The sequence below is a fragment of the Pseudochaenichthys georgianus genome, chromosome 2 (genome assembly GCF_902827115.2).
Source record: "Pseudochaenichthys georgianus chromosome 2, fPseGeo1.2, whole genome shotgun sequence".
Classification (NCBI taxonomy): Eukaryota; Metazoa; Chordata; class Actinopteri; order Perciformes; family Channichthyidae; genus Pseudochaenichthys; species Pseudochaenichthys georgianus.
The window spans coordinates 7266507-7282536 of NC_047504.1; the positions used below are offsets into that span (position 1 = coordinate 7266507).

General features: G+C 44.3%; 1 protein-coding gene across 3 annotated transcripts in view; it reads left to right on the forward strand.

Moving 5' to 3' along the window:
• The first annotated feature begins 6924 nt into the window (after nt 1-6924).
• LOC117459138 (histone deacetylase 4-like) overlaps nt 6925-16030 on the forward strand; it is a 37841-nt gene continuing 28735 nt past the window's right edge. For all 3 annotated transcript variants that reach the window (XM_034099974.2, XM_034099975.2, XM_034099976.2), the window contains exon 1: nt 6925-7026. In XM_034099974.2, coding sequence (XP_033955865.1) covers nt 7005-7026 — 22 coding nt within the window. In that variant the 5' untranslated portion in view covers nt 6925-7004. The remainder of the gene's footprint in view (nt 7027-16030) is intronic.

Genomic DNA, 16030 nt, shown 5'->3' on the forward strand with positions numbered 1-16030 from the left:
GAGGCTGCAGTAAACCACGGGAATAACATTAGAAGCAGAGGGGCTCTCCATTTCAAAACAGTCTCCCCCTCTCTTCTTCAATCCCTCCATCAACAGTTCCCTGGCCTCAGGGATTTTATGATCACTTAACACAGTTTGTCAACTTCAGGTTTTTGGGGTTTTATGTCTCTCACTATAGGCTGCTGGCAGGGCTCACGCACTGCATGCCCAAATAAGTTTTACTGCCTCTCCAGTGTGAGCGTTCCCTGGAAAAATACAACCGTCTCATGCTGTGGTGAGATGTGGAAACATCAGGGTGTACATTATTTAGATGTTTTCAATCTGCAGTGAGTGAGAGGTTTATAAACTCTCAGTGGAAGAGGACTGTGGATTTCAAGCTGGAAAGTTACATGATATAAGTTACAATACAGACATTAGGACTTTATTCAGCTACTGTTTACATCATTTAAAAGCCTCTCACAGTGGTATATCAATTTGGTAATATTTAAGAGGACATATAAATCACATGTTGAGGTTTATATTAATATGTTTAACCTCTACTGTGACATGTTTTCATGCCTTAATGTTCAAAAAGGTCTTTATTTTTCTCATACTGCCTGTGCTCCAGCACCTCTTTTCACCCTCTGTCTGAAACCAGAGCCCAGTCTGCTCTGATTGGGTAAAAGGAGGGCTTTGTTGTGATTGGTCAACCTCTTAGAGATGTTCCACCCCTTATGATATCACGTACAAGAACAATCTAATTTCCACAACATTAGTGAATAAGCTGCAGCAAACACAGGTTTATTCATGCGGGAGAATATACTGTGTTTTGTCAGGAGGAACAAGAAGTACCATAAATGCAGCACAGATCATGAGATGGTTTCGACCTCTGTAAACATGTCAATCATTCCCCCGAGCAACCAAACATCAATCATGGGCTGAGAGGAGTAAAAAGTCTGAGTACTTCTTCCAAAACTCAACAGCATAGAAATGATGCCTGAACTGCAGGATCGTTCAGCACTGGTGGAGGGTTTCTTGATCTAAATGCTTTCCACTTTGTTTTTTTTACTGTTTTCACCCAGACACAGTGTAGCAGCTCATTGGGTGGGCTTCCAGGAGCGACCCGTCATAAAAACATTTCTCAGTTTATCACTCCTGCAAGCTGGTTAATGTCTGAAAAGCAGGATACTTTATAGGCACGCACACATGGAAACACACTGCCTGCCCAGGACATGGAGGCACACACACACACACACACACACACACACACACACACACACACACACACACACACACACACACACACACACACACACACACACACACACACACACACACACACACACACACACACACACACACACACACACACACACACACACACACACACACACACGCGTATCAGTAGCCTGGGAGCTGTTTCTGTGTGCGAGGTAATTACTCCATGCAGCTCAGCGAGGCTTTGATGGAAAGTTTTAGACTAACTGTAAGAAGTCTTTTTTACCAAGGCTCCTTTTCTCTCTTAAACGCCGCCTTTTCATGGCATCCTGGAAAGATTTAAGTCTAATTTTTAAATATTACATGAAAGAAAATGGTTCTTTGAGGTGTTTCAATGTGTTTTCTCTCCTTCTTGCTGGCGAGGCTTCTTCATAGAGCTGAGGTCGTCTGCCCTGCTTTGTCTGCCCGCTGCGCCTGACTCATGTGGGAGCGCTGGGTGACAGGACGGCTTCCCTTCTCAAACCACTAACAGCCGGTTGTGTGTGTACTGCAAGTGGTCTGGTCCACAGCGAGTGTGTGATGTGTCTGCCGTGGTAGCAGAGCGGTAGTCTGAGCAGGCCGCTCGCCTGTTGACTTTCTATCCCCATTTCTGCTCCTTTTTCCAGCCACTGGTCAAAAACATGGGAGTATTTTTGGAACATCTCGCCTCAGGTGTTTCAAGCCAGAGCCATGTAGGGTTCTTCGGTACAGATGATTTTAAACCTGAAGGGATGATGGTGACTCACCTCAATGCAAAAGAGTTCAACTCACATAATCAAGTGCTTTGGAAAACAGAGTGTGATGTTCACTGAATTGCAAATGTGCTGCTCCGGGCAATATAAACCAATCTAATCCCTGCTTTGACATCACTGCTCTGGACACACTCACACACATGCACGTATACACACATTTGAGCGGTTTATGCACGTCAGCAAAAGCCCCTGGACAAAAAATACAGATGTCCAAGACTGATTTGTGCTCAGATAATTATAAACTTTGTGCTTCTCTGTCACAATGCATTTCAGGATTAAAAGATTGTGCAAGTTTATCTGTAAATAATCTCAGTTAACATAAATATTGCATTATTTAAAACTGTTTTCTAGTCCAGATTCAAATATCTCAACAACTTTTGCATGGATGGATGTATAAGCATTTCAAGTACTTGATCTTTTTAAGAAACCAATGATTGACTTTTATTAGATTGCTAACATGTGAGACAAGCTATAGCTAGGCTAATATCAACATGTTAGCATTGAGTGTTTAGCATGACGTTAGCGTTCAATTTCAACGCGAGAGTCATGTTGTTCACAAACCTTAGCTAATTGTAGGCTATATACATTTTAATATTTTGTAGCAGGTTTGGTTATGATTCAGTCATCATTTAGTTGCTTCAAGAGAGAGCTGTGAGTTTTTACAGGTCTGCACACACATCAATTAAACTATATTTAACACAAGCAACAATTTATGAATGCATGAATTGAAAGTGAATTTATTCAGCATATCAACAGAACAATAACAAAGGGTCTCTCAGATGTGTATATTAATGATTTAATATACAGCATACAGATGGAGACTGCCAAACAGGGTTTACACATAAAGAGCTTACTCAAGCACAACAACATCAGAGATGCCTCCAAGACCGACCCGCCTTACGTAACCGACGCTCCGTAGCTCATCCACACAATTTATAATCCTCTGTTGCTATGGATACGGCTCTCCCAACGGGCCCCCCCTGTATTAATGAATCCAAGCACAGAGCTAACAAAATAAAATACAAAAATAATGGATGAATTATTAAAATAGATGCTTAAAGCAATGCAGAAACTGAAGGCAGAGCAGGTGTATTTGTATAAACACAGGAGAGTACAAATGATATTTCAGTGCAATAATATGGATGAATAGTTTAAAAATGTTGGATTAATGGTGAAAGTAACATGAAACCTAATGGGTCAATTGGTAAAAATGTATGTTCTCTCTTGCTATAGTTTGAAAATATGACCATGATCATCTCCATCCAGAATCAAATCCAAAATGTCAATTTGGTAACTTTCCTGAGTCTGGAGGTATGAGAGGAATCAGTGTGAGCAGAGCTGGTTAACACTCCATCTCAATGCAGATATATAGAAACTAGTTAGCATATCACAGTAATAAAGTCAGGTTAAACCAGCGAGTGGTGTTGCAGCTTCGCCTGTGGGTGGCTAAAGTAATGAAAATAAAAGCAGATTGGATTAGAGGACGCTGTGGGGAAGGCATTTCATGTTGCAGTGAGCAACAAATGGATAAAAGCCTTTGTTTCATTTTGCCACAACACGCTAAATAATGGAAGGAATGTTAGTAACGTCGCAATACATCTCAGGCAGGAAAATGATTTCTGTCATTGGTAATACAATATGACATGTTGATGGGTATATGAATTCAGCCACATCGCTAGCATGGATGTAAAGACTTGTATTTTATTTTAATGTACAACTATAAACCTAAAGACTATACAGAAACATTCAAGCAATGTAATAATGATAATACAACTACTATGCTGCTAAGACACCTGAATCTTATCTTATCTTAATAAAAATGCAATGGTCAATAAAAATGCCACAGAGCCAGTAAAAATAAAAATAATCCTTTTTGTTTTTATTATGCAGTTATATGAGATGTACATTTAAAAGTAGCCTATGACTACATTAGAAGTGCATATTACCAGAGGTGGAACATGTACTTTAAAAAAGGGGAAGTACCACAGTGTAGGAATACTCTGTTACTAGTAAAAGTCCTGCAATCAAAATGTTACTCAAGTAAAAGTAGAAAAGTATTTTACTAAATGTACGTATTACTTTACACCTCTGCATATTGTAGTACTACTACTACTACTACTACTACTACTAATACTACTACTACTACTACTACTACTACTACTACTACTACTACCACGCCCATAGACGTGTTCCTTATTATTAACGTGCATAACACAAATACTATACCTAACCGTATCACTCTTTCATTACACAGGTCCCGCCCTCTGTGAATGCAGTGGGGGGGCGCGCTCCATGTGACGCTGGGCTGGAACAAAAATCCAGTATGGCGGAATCTGTCAGGAGATGATTTTTTTGTCCCCCCCTGCGCTGAGAAAAAGCCATGGGAGAGAAATAAAAGCTCTGCCGGACACATGCTGGGACGACTGGCTTCCGGGAGAAGCGTGTAGGTGAGTTTGCTGTGTGTTGTGTGTGTGTTTGGGATGAATGCGCCGCTTTGATGTTGATATTCATGCAGGGATGCGACGAGCAGACAGGATTCATCAAAACAATGTCCGGCTGAAGTTTCCCCCTCTGCTCCGCCTCGGCTTCCCGGTCACATTTTCACGGCTTCCCCTGAGCCGGAACCGTGTCTGCTTCTGGTAGGAGTATTTTGGCTTCCTAAAAGCATTAACTGGACATTTCCATACGGTTTGTTGCACTGTAGCGGGCGGGAAGTGTGAAAGCAGTCAAAGGGGAGGACGAGGAGGAGGAGGGGGGGGGTTGGACGGGCGATGTTTATTATGCCGATTGTTGCTGAGCTATTTATAGTGCGCGGCCGAGCCTTAGGCTTTAATGCAATATACAGCGTGCTGCTAACACGCCTGTGTTTCCGTATACCCTTCTTATAAGCGATACAAATACGTAAAGTTAAGGTACGGGCCTGTGTGAGTGTGTGTGAATGGTTCGGGATGGGCGGTGGTAATTCTCTGCATGCGTCAATCTTTTTTTGTGAATGGGGGCGTACGGGTTGGTTGGAGCAACATGAGAGCAGTTACGGCTGTTTTTAAAGTGTCTTTAAGCTGCTTTTTTAGGAAGAAATATTAGACATAGCTGGTGGTTTTTATCATTTTATAGCACAACAAGGAGTTTGGACTGGAGTCCACCCACCCTTTTTTAACAGGCACAGCAGCTAGTGCCTTAATTAATGCAAGTAAGCACATATTTTTGCTAGCTCTGGTGTTATTTCCCATCATACCAGCGGTTTTAACCCATTTTCCATGTCTTTGTTTTTATTACTCCTTCACTTTGGGGCTTGGAGGCTGGCTTGTCCCCCCAGATCTGTCACCCTGCATCAAGCAAGCTCTTTTTAGGGACAATGGCCTAGGACAGACACACATGAACACCCCTCCCGAGACAGATGAGACGCCCTGGGAGAATGGTGGTGCATGAAGCCCCCCCGAAGTGTCTGTTACTCCCCGTGACACACACGACCACCCCCCTCCCCGCCTTGCTTTTAAGTGTGCGTGCACTGTGCAGTGACCGACTTTTTTGGGGGGCAATTTGTCCTGCGGCTGCACTGTCTGGCCTTCTTGTCTTGAGACCCACCCCCCTCAGTGCACACACACACACACACACACACACACACACACACACACACACACACACACACACACACACACACACACACACACACACACACACACACACACACACACACACACACACACACACACACACACACACACACACACACACACACACACACACACACACACACACACACACACACACACACACACACACACGCACGCATCCATGCTGCTTTTGAGGACCTCTGAGGCTCTACACACAGGCGTAAACATGCTTTGCTACCCCCAAGCCCCACGCCGTCCCCCAACCACCTTGCCCTAGGGCAGTTCTACCCCTTGTACTTGATGCTCTGGTCTCCACTTGTGATTACATCTGACACTCCTGCTCCAGGCTCGAGGAATTCAGGGTGAATCTCGGAAAGAAAAATCACAATAATTTATTTCCTGAAATAGCAATCAGTTCCATGCACAAACAAAGAAAAACAAAACAAGGAAAACTCGGTAAAATTCCCATTTTCCATGAGACTAACAGCTGAAGTGAAAGTAATACATATTCTTTATGTTCTTCTCTTGGTCTTTGAAAGCACCAGTCAAAATGAAACTATGTCTGAGACGAGACATTTATTTCCTGGTTGGTTTGAGCCTGAGCCTGCTAGCATGAGCCTGAACAAGAGATCCTATTTATTTTCCACTGTGGCTTGAAACTCAGAAATGAGTCATTTTAGCACTTCTGGAGGTCAATGGTTTTCTGATTGTGTTTTGGTTGTTAGCTTGAAACAATGTGTGTGGTAACACAAGCTGAAGAGATTTTATAGTAAATACTCGACTGGTGAATTTAAAAACGATACATGAGACGACTAAACATCATCACGCCCAACATTAGCCCCCTTTAACTTGGCGGTGGTGAAGTTAAGTCATGTGACCGTGCTGTAGCCGAACGTTGGCTTTTTACTTTAATGAATTTGACAATCGTACAACCTGTATTCCTTACTCTCCTTTTTATCTTCTCTGATAGGTTGGTAACGTTGCTGCCGATCTGATTGGAGTAACCAAAGTTAAAAGCCGGATGGGGATTTTCTGCTGCTGCTGGAATTTTACTTCCTGTTTCCAGCCGTGAGGAACTTTTGACGTATCTTCCTGAATATTCAACACACATTCTTTTAAACACACACTCCTGGACATTGACAGTGTGGATAACAGCCTCCTGATTGCAATCTGAAAACACACACACACACACACACACACACACACACACACACACACACACACACACACACACACACACACACACACACACACACACACACACACACACACACACACACACACACACACACACACACACACACACACACACACACCACACACACACACACACACACACACACACACACACACACACACACACACCTGCTTTCTGTGTGAAGACACACCAGATCCGTCAGCAATGACATCACACAGCCACCAAGGTAAGTTCATTACCAATAATATCATGCTTACTTGTCTGATTTTATTTTCAAGGTGTATATTAATGTTCTTCTGCTAATAACACAATTTGATATTTTTGGGGGTAATTTCAGGTCTTTTGTGGCCACAGGTGGCAAAGTTAGACCCATGTGTCCAGATAATAATTGGCTTTTTTAATGAAACATTCACAGTTAAGTTTCTGGCTTTTTTCACCTCGGGAAGCTTGTGATTTATGGTTAGGGAAATTATTTCTAAAAGCCTAATGCATCCGTTTGAGAGGTAGAGTCGTTCACCGTGATTTAAGGGAGCAACTAATGTGTATTAAATAAGAGTTTAAGGAGTCAGTCTGACTTTAAGAGCATTTTTGCATCCCAGAACAATGAAACAACTCTTGGGAAAACCTTAATATGTCAGCATAATAATGATCCAAATTATGTTTTTGATGCAAGTTAATGTTCTTCAAGGCCTTTCACGATAGTTTTATTAGATGATATACAGCCATACCTGCCATAGATGGATGAATATTTAGATTTTGAGCTTAAAAGCAATAACACTTTTATCTGGTCTTACGTCTGTTAATTAGCTCAGTTTAATTTGACTAAGCTCCACAGGGTGAGAGAAAAAAGCCCATAACACACTCATTAAGAGTTGTCTCTTTGACACCGTATCAAGTTCACTTGTGAAGCTTGAGTTGTGGATAAATAATTCGGTAAGCAGCTGGCAGATGAAGAGGTTAGCCGCGAACGCTGTGGTACCTGACGGTCTCATCCATGTTTACTTTGTACACCTGGGAGTGTGTGCACTATAAATACCACCGCTGAGGTAACCAGCGGCCCCGAGGGAGGCGAGCGAGCCTCAGCCGGCGCCGCTCCTACATCTCCATCTCCATCACCGGCGCCTGAACGCACCACAGAGCGGATATTTAGGTTGCGGTCAAATAGTCAATTTTTCTTAAGAAGGTTCCAAGTAAAATGACCCGGAAGTGGTCATTTTGTGTCCTCTTTAGCTTAGGATACTCTGGACCATCCTTTACGAAATGAAAGGAGAAAATGATGTCCCACAATACCTTGCAGCTGCAACATTTAAAAAGGCCCTATTGTGCTTTTTGGGGTTTTCCCTTTCCTGTAGTGTGTTGTATCGTTTTTTGTGTGCATGTATTGTAGATGGTCTCCAAAGGCTCAAATCCAGGCAGTGTGCATGTCAAATTAGAGGCACCAAATATGAACCTGAAAAAGAGCAGAATAGTTGACCTATTCCTGACAGTCCTTGTCCACATGCACCTTGTCATGGTGTCACTTTCCGCGTCCCCTAGTGGACCTATTGCATTACACTGTTAGATCAACCCCGGATTAGTGCGGCTCAACTGTCATCATTAACAAGTGACATGTACTAATTAGACAGCCCTTTCTAATTCCTTCACATGTTCACTCATCTCAGGGTGGACCAATTAAGAAGTTAGCGCCATGAAGCCAAGCAATGCTCTGCTGTGGACCAGAGAAATGACCGACTATTTGTTCCTGTAGTTATATTTGGTTTGCAGATGAAAGACAAGGTATCCATTTTGTCATTTGTCATTTGTAAGTCTTCCTTGCCTCTATGATTGGCTTCATGACTGAGTAAAACTGGCAAAAAGTCCCTTTTTAAAAAAAAAAAATGAAATTTTAAAACAGTCATTCAGTGATTTTACAGTTCATTTCGAGCTTTATTATAAAAAATACCTGTAGTATTATTTTGTATCACAGAACGGCTCTGTTGTGAGAAGACAAAGAGTGATATTGATTCAATGCCCAGATCTGAACTCAGCCAGGACAGGAAACGTCACTCCTTCCTGGCCAGGGGCTGCATCAGCTGATAGAGCTGCTGTCAAAATACATTTGTTTTAATTTCCCACGCTACCCTCCTCTATCTCCTCAGTGCGCATCCCACTACAGGTCGTCGTAGCTGTGATCTTCTGTGAGTCCAGGAGAGACGCGTCAGAGCAGCAGCTGCTGTTTCTCACTGTCTCGTTTGGAGACGGCCCTCAGAGAGCTGCCCCAGTGTGGGCGTCAATTTGAGGTGTTGCTTCTCCAGTTTGAAAACAGCTCAGAGACACACTTGTTGGAAGTCGGTGCTCAGAGAGAGACGTTTAAAGATACGAGATGTGGGGGAAAACAGTACGCCCTTGTGGCGCCTGTCAGAGTTGTTCCTCGAAACAAGTGTTCGTGGCAGTGATGTCTACAGAAGTCTCCTTTTACAGAAGCATTCATTCTTTTGAGAAATAGATGCTGGGGAATTGATCCCGTGGCCTTCGCTTGCATCAGGGTTGTCTGCCGCTGTTAGATTTAATTCGTTTTTTAATGAGTGTAATTAAACAACATTGGCTTTGTTCTGGGGTGAACAATGAGACTTTCACATCCACGGCTTTGTTACACTCTGGTATCCAAAAGCTGCCAACTTTCTTTGCACTTATGTACCATCCTTGTGTGTGTGTTTGTGTGTGTGTGTGTGTGTGTGTGTGTGTTCATTAATTCACACAGTTCATGCAGCAGCTGTGTGTGCCTGACTATTTTTGTTGTTGTAATCTGTAAATGAGTTTACTATCACGCAGTGTTTTTCATCCAGCATTTACTCATTTTCTTTATTACAGCAGTGGTGGGATTTTCATATTAAATATCATTTAGCATAAATCTCTTCCTAGAAAAGTGAAATGTAAAACGCTTTGTCGGGTTTTATATTTCCCAGAACAAAAAGGCTGATATGCTCGCAGTGTTTGCGCGGGAGTGATCACCCTGTGTGCGGAGAGCTTTAGCACGTTAGCCGGACACATTTGTTTTACACTAGAGCTTAGCATTGAGCTAACATGTCGACCATGTTTGATTGAGCTGAGCGGTTTCTGTAAATGTCACGCTCAGGATGAAATTCACTCGCAGTTAGACTCAATGCAAACTCAAGCTGCTGCTGCACACATGCAAAACAGAAGCACATTTAACATCTTATGTGTTATATACATATTTTTTTCGGGGGTTCATCATCACGTATTTCCCATGATCCTCTGGGGCCTCTCTGTGGTTGTGGTCACCTTATCAGCTCCTGGTGACCCTCGCAGATAAAGCAGGAAACCACACAAACCACATACTGGAGAAAAATAAAGATGAAATTAAGGGATAATGTACAGAATTAAGGGATAATGTACAGAATTAAGGGATAATGTACAGATGGGTATGAACTGTCTTTATTACTACAGTAAAGAAAAGGCCATAATTCACCTCTCATGTTGGCTTTTGCCACCATTATAAGCGAAGAGGCTTCGTTGTGAATTTGATGCAGGCAATATAAAATGTAAGTGAGAGTAATTCAATAAATAAATGTGAAGGGCAGGCATGCTCCTCAGGTGTCTTTCTAAAGAGGGGAGGTGAAGCCGCTCGCTGGCAGCCTTTTTGTTTTCCTCTTAGTCAGAACTGCACCAGCTTTCCAGGAAAGTCTGCAGTGTTTACTGCTGGAGAAAGAACTGGATGAGTCACACACACACACACACACACACACACACACACACACACACACACACACACACACACACACACACACACACACACACACACACACACACACACACACACACACACACACACACACACACACACACACACACACACACACACACACACACACACACACACACACACACACACACACACACACACACACACACACACACACACACACACACACACACACACACACACACAAAAGCTCTGAGGCCAGTAAGTGCAAGGTCCTGTCAGTGATTATTTGTGAATGAGAGGTTTATTTATATGCAACAAGTTGAATGATAATGCAGCAGCAGCAGCAGGGTTTTTACGGTGTTATTTTGAAGGGTGTGTGTGTGGGCGTGAGCGCCTTTTTATGGTGGTGAACCGGTGGACTTGACACACTGCGCTGTCCTCGAAGGCTTAACGGTATCTAGGTTACAAGCACAACCGTTTTTTAGCTTTACACAACTTTGAAACACATTACAAACGGCGAGGAGAATGAATTAATCTGCATGGTCAGGAGATTGCATCAGTTGGGTTTCTTTACTCGTAGTGCAGGCTTTGTCAGATCTCAGTCCTGTGCTGACTCGTCGGGTTGTTTTAGCTTTATGGGCGCTTGTTAAAGGGAATTGTTTTCTACACCTGCCAGTTTCCATTGGACTATTTGGATATCGAAACCCCCTTCCAACTGCTGGGAATTTCTACTTTCATAGATGCCAAATCCAGTATTGCCCAAAAGCAACATGTAAACCTAGAGCTTGCGTTATCATTGGCCACATGTTTATTTCCTGGTAATCACATTTGATTTTCTATCTGTCACAGTAATGTGAGGTGACATTGACAAAAAATCTACAGTAGTGGTAGATAAAAAGTAAAAGTACCTATACATTATTATCAAATACTTCATTCCAAGTAAAAGTACTGCATTTAAGTAAACAAACAGAAGTATTATCAGCTAAAAAGTACTAATTCTGCAGAAAAAATAGCCTGCAATGTATTATTATTAAGTATATGAGATACATTTTATTATAATACTTTTCCCTATTTTTAGTACTTCGCCCACAACTGAGCAATTTACCGTCCCATCTTTGGGTCTCACCCCTGTGTTTGATCAACTGTGTGTGCAGTACGGATCTCTGGATGCCTATAACTCTATATTATGGATTTGCTTTTTATTACACCTGCCAGATACTATTAACGCTGCTGCAGCGGCATTATAGAGAGTCAGGGGCCGACTTTAGGGAACACACCAGGAAGAGGAACCTGAAGTGCCCTTTAGCAAGGCACATAACTCCTACCTGGTCCAGCAGAGCTTCCTCAGAAAGGCCTCCACAGACATATGTTAGAAATAAGAGGAAAAAGAAGCTTCCCAAAAGTTAGTTGAATCTATACGCCGACTGCCTGAATCTGCTTTATGGGTTTCTCTTTATTTGGTTCATTTGTTCTTTTTTGCATTCAGTAGGTGACCCTATATGTTCATAAAATACTGTGTGTGAGCTTAACTGTATAAGGGAGCATTTTCTGAACTGAGCTACATTTCATTAAATTAAAATGGCTCATGCATGACATTTACATTTCTCTCATCCTCTTATCTGAACACACACGCACACACACACATCACACACGCTGCTCCACTCCAGGGGTGATGGGGTTAAAAGTTTTCGCTGCAATAAAAAGGGCCCGGCTTATAGTCTATATTTAGAAACAAACACACACACACACAGGATATGTTCACGTGCACGCATGCCGAACAAACGATCATTATATTTGTTCAGAATGAGTGCATCTTTTTTTTGTCACGTCCGTCTCGTATGCTGACTCTAAAGAAGACAATATTCTGCTCATTTCAGGTTCATATTTATATTTTGTTCCTCTACATGTCTCCATGCTTTAATGTCCAAACATGTCTTTATTTGTCTCATACTGCCTCTTTTCACCCTCTGTCTGAAACCAGAGCCCAGTCTGCTCTGATTGGTTAGCTGGCCGGCTGTGTTGTGATTTATCAACCGCTTAGAGATGTCCCGCCCCTTATGCTACTCCCACACATGCACAGAAACCCTATTTTTAAAGGGAAATCCCCAAATAGTGCAACAGGGCCTCTTTAAATGTCCTACGAGTGATGAAATGTTATCAGATTTCAGAAGGCGTTTGTGCGCCGCGGTCCCTCCGTCTGTCCTCTCATGTGCGACCAACTTGGCGGTACAGACCATCCCAGAACAAACCCAGTGCAGCGTCCGACCCCTTATTTCACAATCTCTGCTTTGTCCTCCTGCAAATTGAGCGCCGCGCCCCCCCCCCCCGTCCCGCCACCCCCCCCCACCCGTGTTCTAAAAACAAACATCCAATTACGGCCTGTCTACGGGGTGTATGTCATCAGAAGAGCTCTGTTTTTAATTGGCGTTAGGGCAGAGAGGGAGCATGATCTAATGAAAGGAACGGGACGCGTCTTTTGTCCCTGTGTCTTTTGTCTCGGGATACGGGATACACTTGCCAGCGAGCTGTCGGCGGCAATTACGGTTTACACTCCCGCCTCTGAGCCTTTTCCCTGTGCTTTTTGACATGGGGCTGCACGGTGCCAAACGCCAGATACTAAACCGTGCACCTGTGACACTGCATGCATTGTGGGAAGTCACGTGTGTTAGGTAGTCAGGCCGAGATGCTGACGCTTTAACATTAAATCAAAACGTTCACAAAGCAGCACTTCTTGGACGCCGGGCTGAATACATTACCGCTGTGATTCTCCCAGCATGCCTCGAGGGTCAGACAGTTGTGTGTATATGCGACTGTTCACGGGGGGTGCACACTGTTCAGGGGTCACCCATCCTTTTTACCAGCCGCCGTGACGTCAGCCTGGCGCCTCGGGAAGCAAATGTGCGACCCAGAGGAAAAGGCTCTTCAAGGAGAGGCGTGTTTGATTAATCGCATTGTTCCTGTCTGGTTCACCTTGCTTTGCTGGAGTCACCCTGGACCAAGCAGCCAGAAAAGGGAAGTGCCCTGAATGTAATGAGGCTGGAGCATCCTTCCTCACTTTTCACTGTCTCTCTTTATCAAACAACATAGACAACATATCCATATGGGCCAGAACAAAAGCCCAGGATACATATGAACCCGAAGCACACTGTTCTAACCCCTCACTTCGCCCTAATATGTGCAAAATGTACGACTCAGTGCCTCTGGTCAGGCGTTAAGCTGCACTACTACTGGTCTGAATTTAAACGAGACACATTCTGCTCATTTTAGGTTAATATTAGTATTTTGTGCCTTTTGTTTGTGTCAAAGCGATCTATAAATAAAATAAAAGCCTAAATGCAGCAGAAACACACTATTACATTCAAATGCATTTAAAAACAGTCATTAAGAAGCCAAGAGAGTAAAATAAAAATCCATACGAATATCTATTTGATTTAATCTTAAAAAGGCTTCTGTTAACACGCAGCTCCAACTCATCCACATTTCTCCATGCAGCAGACTCCCCCTTTTAGCTCATTCCCCTTCCCCATTCACAGCGTCCATCATAACACGGGTGTTTTCAACAAGAGGTAGCTCTCTGCCTGAGGCTAGCCGCGGCTATTTATAGCTCCCTGTCTCCCGATGCTCGCCCGGTGGGAGCGGGGAGGAGAGGAGGATGGAGGAGAAAGAGGAGGAGAAGGAGGGGCTGCTGGGTAACTAGGCTACATCCAAGATTGATGGACCCCGCTGCCGAGGTACAGGGTGCTTCTCTGCGGCCGCTGTGTACGCGGTTCGTCGCCTCGTACACGCCTGCCTCTCAGGTATCAGCCTTGTGGTCTGGACTGAAAGCGCTTTGTTGAAACTAACCGCAAGTTCTCCGTCAACTCTGATTCCCCACACTTAACGCGCAGATGTAAAGCAGCAACCGGCAATTTGCGCCAACCAGCCGGGCGTTGAGTTACCCCGCAAGCCACAGGTGTCATCACACACACCTCATTTACATTGCAAAACCCAGGAAGTGTGTGTGTGTGTCGTTTGAATAGGCCCATTTGGAGATATCAGCTGTCATTGATGTGTTTGTTTTGGAGAGGCTGCTTTTGCAATATGTCCAGAACACTGCAGGTGCGTGTCCCCGCTGGTTTGACCCGTCGCAATTTGAATAGCACCCGTTTGTTTTCTGTGGTGGGGTCAGGTAAAACGAAGTGTTAATATCAACTCAAAAAAGGACCAACCGAGTCCACACCCAAGTCCTCGCAGGGATTGGTGCATCATGGGTGCAGCCATTCATGCAAGTGGTGCGAGACGAAAACACACATAACCAGCGCGCCGTGCATCCTCCAGCTTCAAGGCTAATTAAGTGTGTGTGTGTGTGTGTGTCTGGTCCAGAGAGAATTCCAGAAATAGATCATGCACTCGCCTGTTTTTCCTCCCTTTTTTATTCCTCCGGAGGGATTGTACATGGGGGTTTCATCTCCCATCCAAAGGAATAATTGCATGTTTTTGCGCCTCTGATGTCTGTGAATATATATGTGTCAGGTGCTACTAAAAATACACACTTACAGAGGGGATGTGTGTGTACGTAGTGACATATTTCTGCAGTCCTGATGCATGTCAATCCCATCCTCTCCTCCCTTTTTTGCGCCTTTTTTCCCCGTTGTTTTCCTCCATCGCCTCCCCCTCCTTACCTCTGTCTACCCCCTCTTCCTCCTCTTCGTCCTCCTCCTCCTCCTCCTCCTCCTCCAACACCCCTCTCTGTCGCTCTGCTTTTTATAGCCATGTCTTCCCAGGGCTCGGCAGCTACAAAAGCCTTTTCATGTTGCCACTATAATTACAGCCTACACACTCGCGCACACACTCGCGCACACACACACACACACACACATACACATACACATACACATACACACACGCATACACCCACAGACACGCATGCATACACACACAAACACGGGAGAGGAGTGTGTGTGTGTGTGTGTGTGTGTGTGTGTGTGTGTGTGTGTGTGTGTGTGTGTGTGTGTGTGTGTGTGTGTGTGTGTGTGTGTGTGTGTGTGTGTGTGTGTGTGTGTGTGTGTGTGTGTGTGTGTGTGTGTGTGTGTGTGTGTGTGTGTGTGTGTGTGTGTGTGTGTGTGTGTGTGTGTGTGTGTGTGTGTGTGTGTGTGTGTGTGTGTGTGTGTGTGTGTGTGTGTGTGCTGCTATACACAAAAGGGTGAGCTATTTTTACCTCCCTCCCTCCCTCCCTCTCCTCCTCACCCCCCTCCTCATCTCTCTCTCTGCTGCTGCCAGCCACATTTGCTATGCTGAGCACAGGCGGTATCAGTCCAACATCCCCGCTCTCACACACCGGGGACACACACACACACGGGCGCCGATGAAGGCTGCTCCCTCTGCGTCCCCCTCGTTTCTCCCCCCCTGCAGCCGGGCGTCTCTCTCTGCAGATCCACAGCTTGGCTTTCTTCTCCGGTCATGCATCGGGCAGTTGCTCGGGAGGCAGCAGGCGCGCGGCGGCATGCGCTCGCAGCTCTGCAGATGACCTGAAGGCGCGCTCACT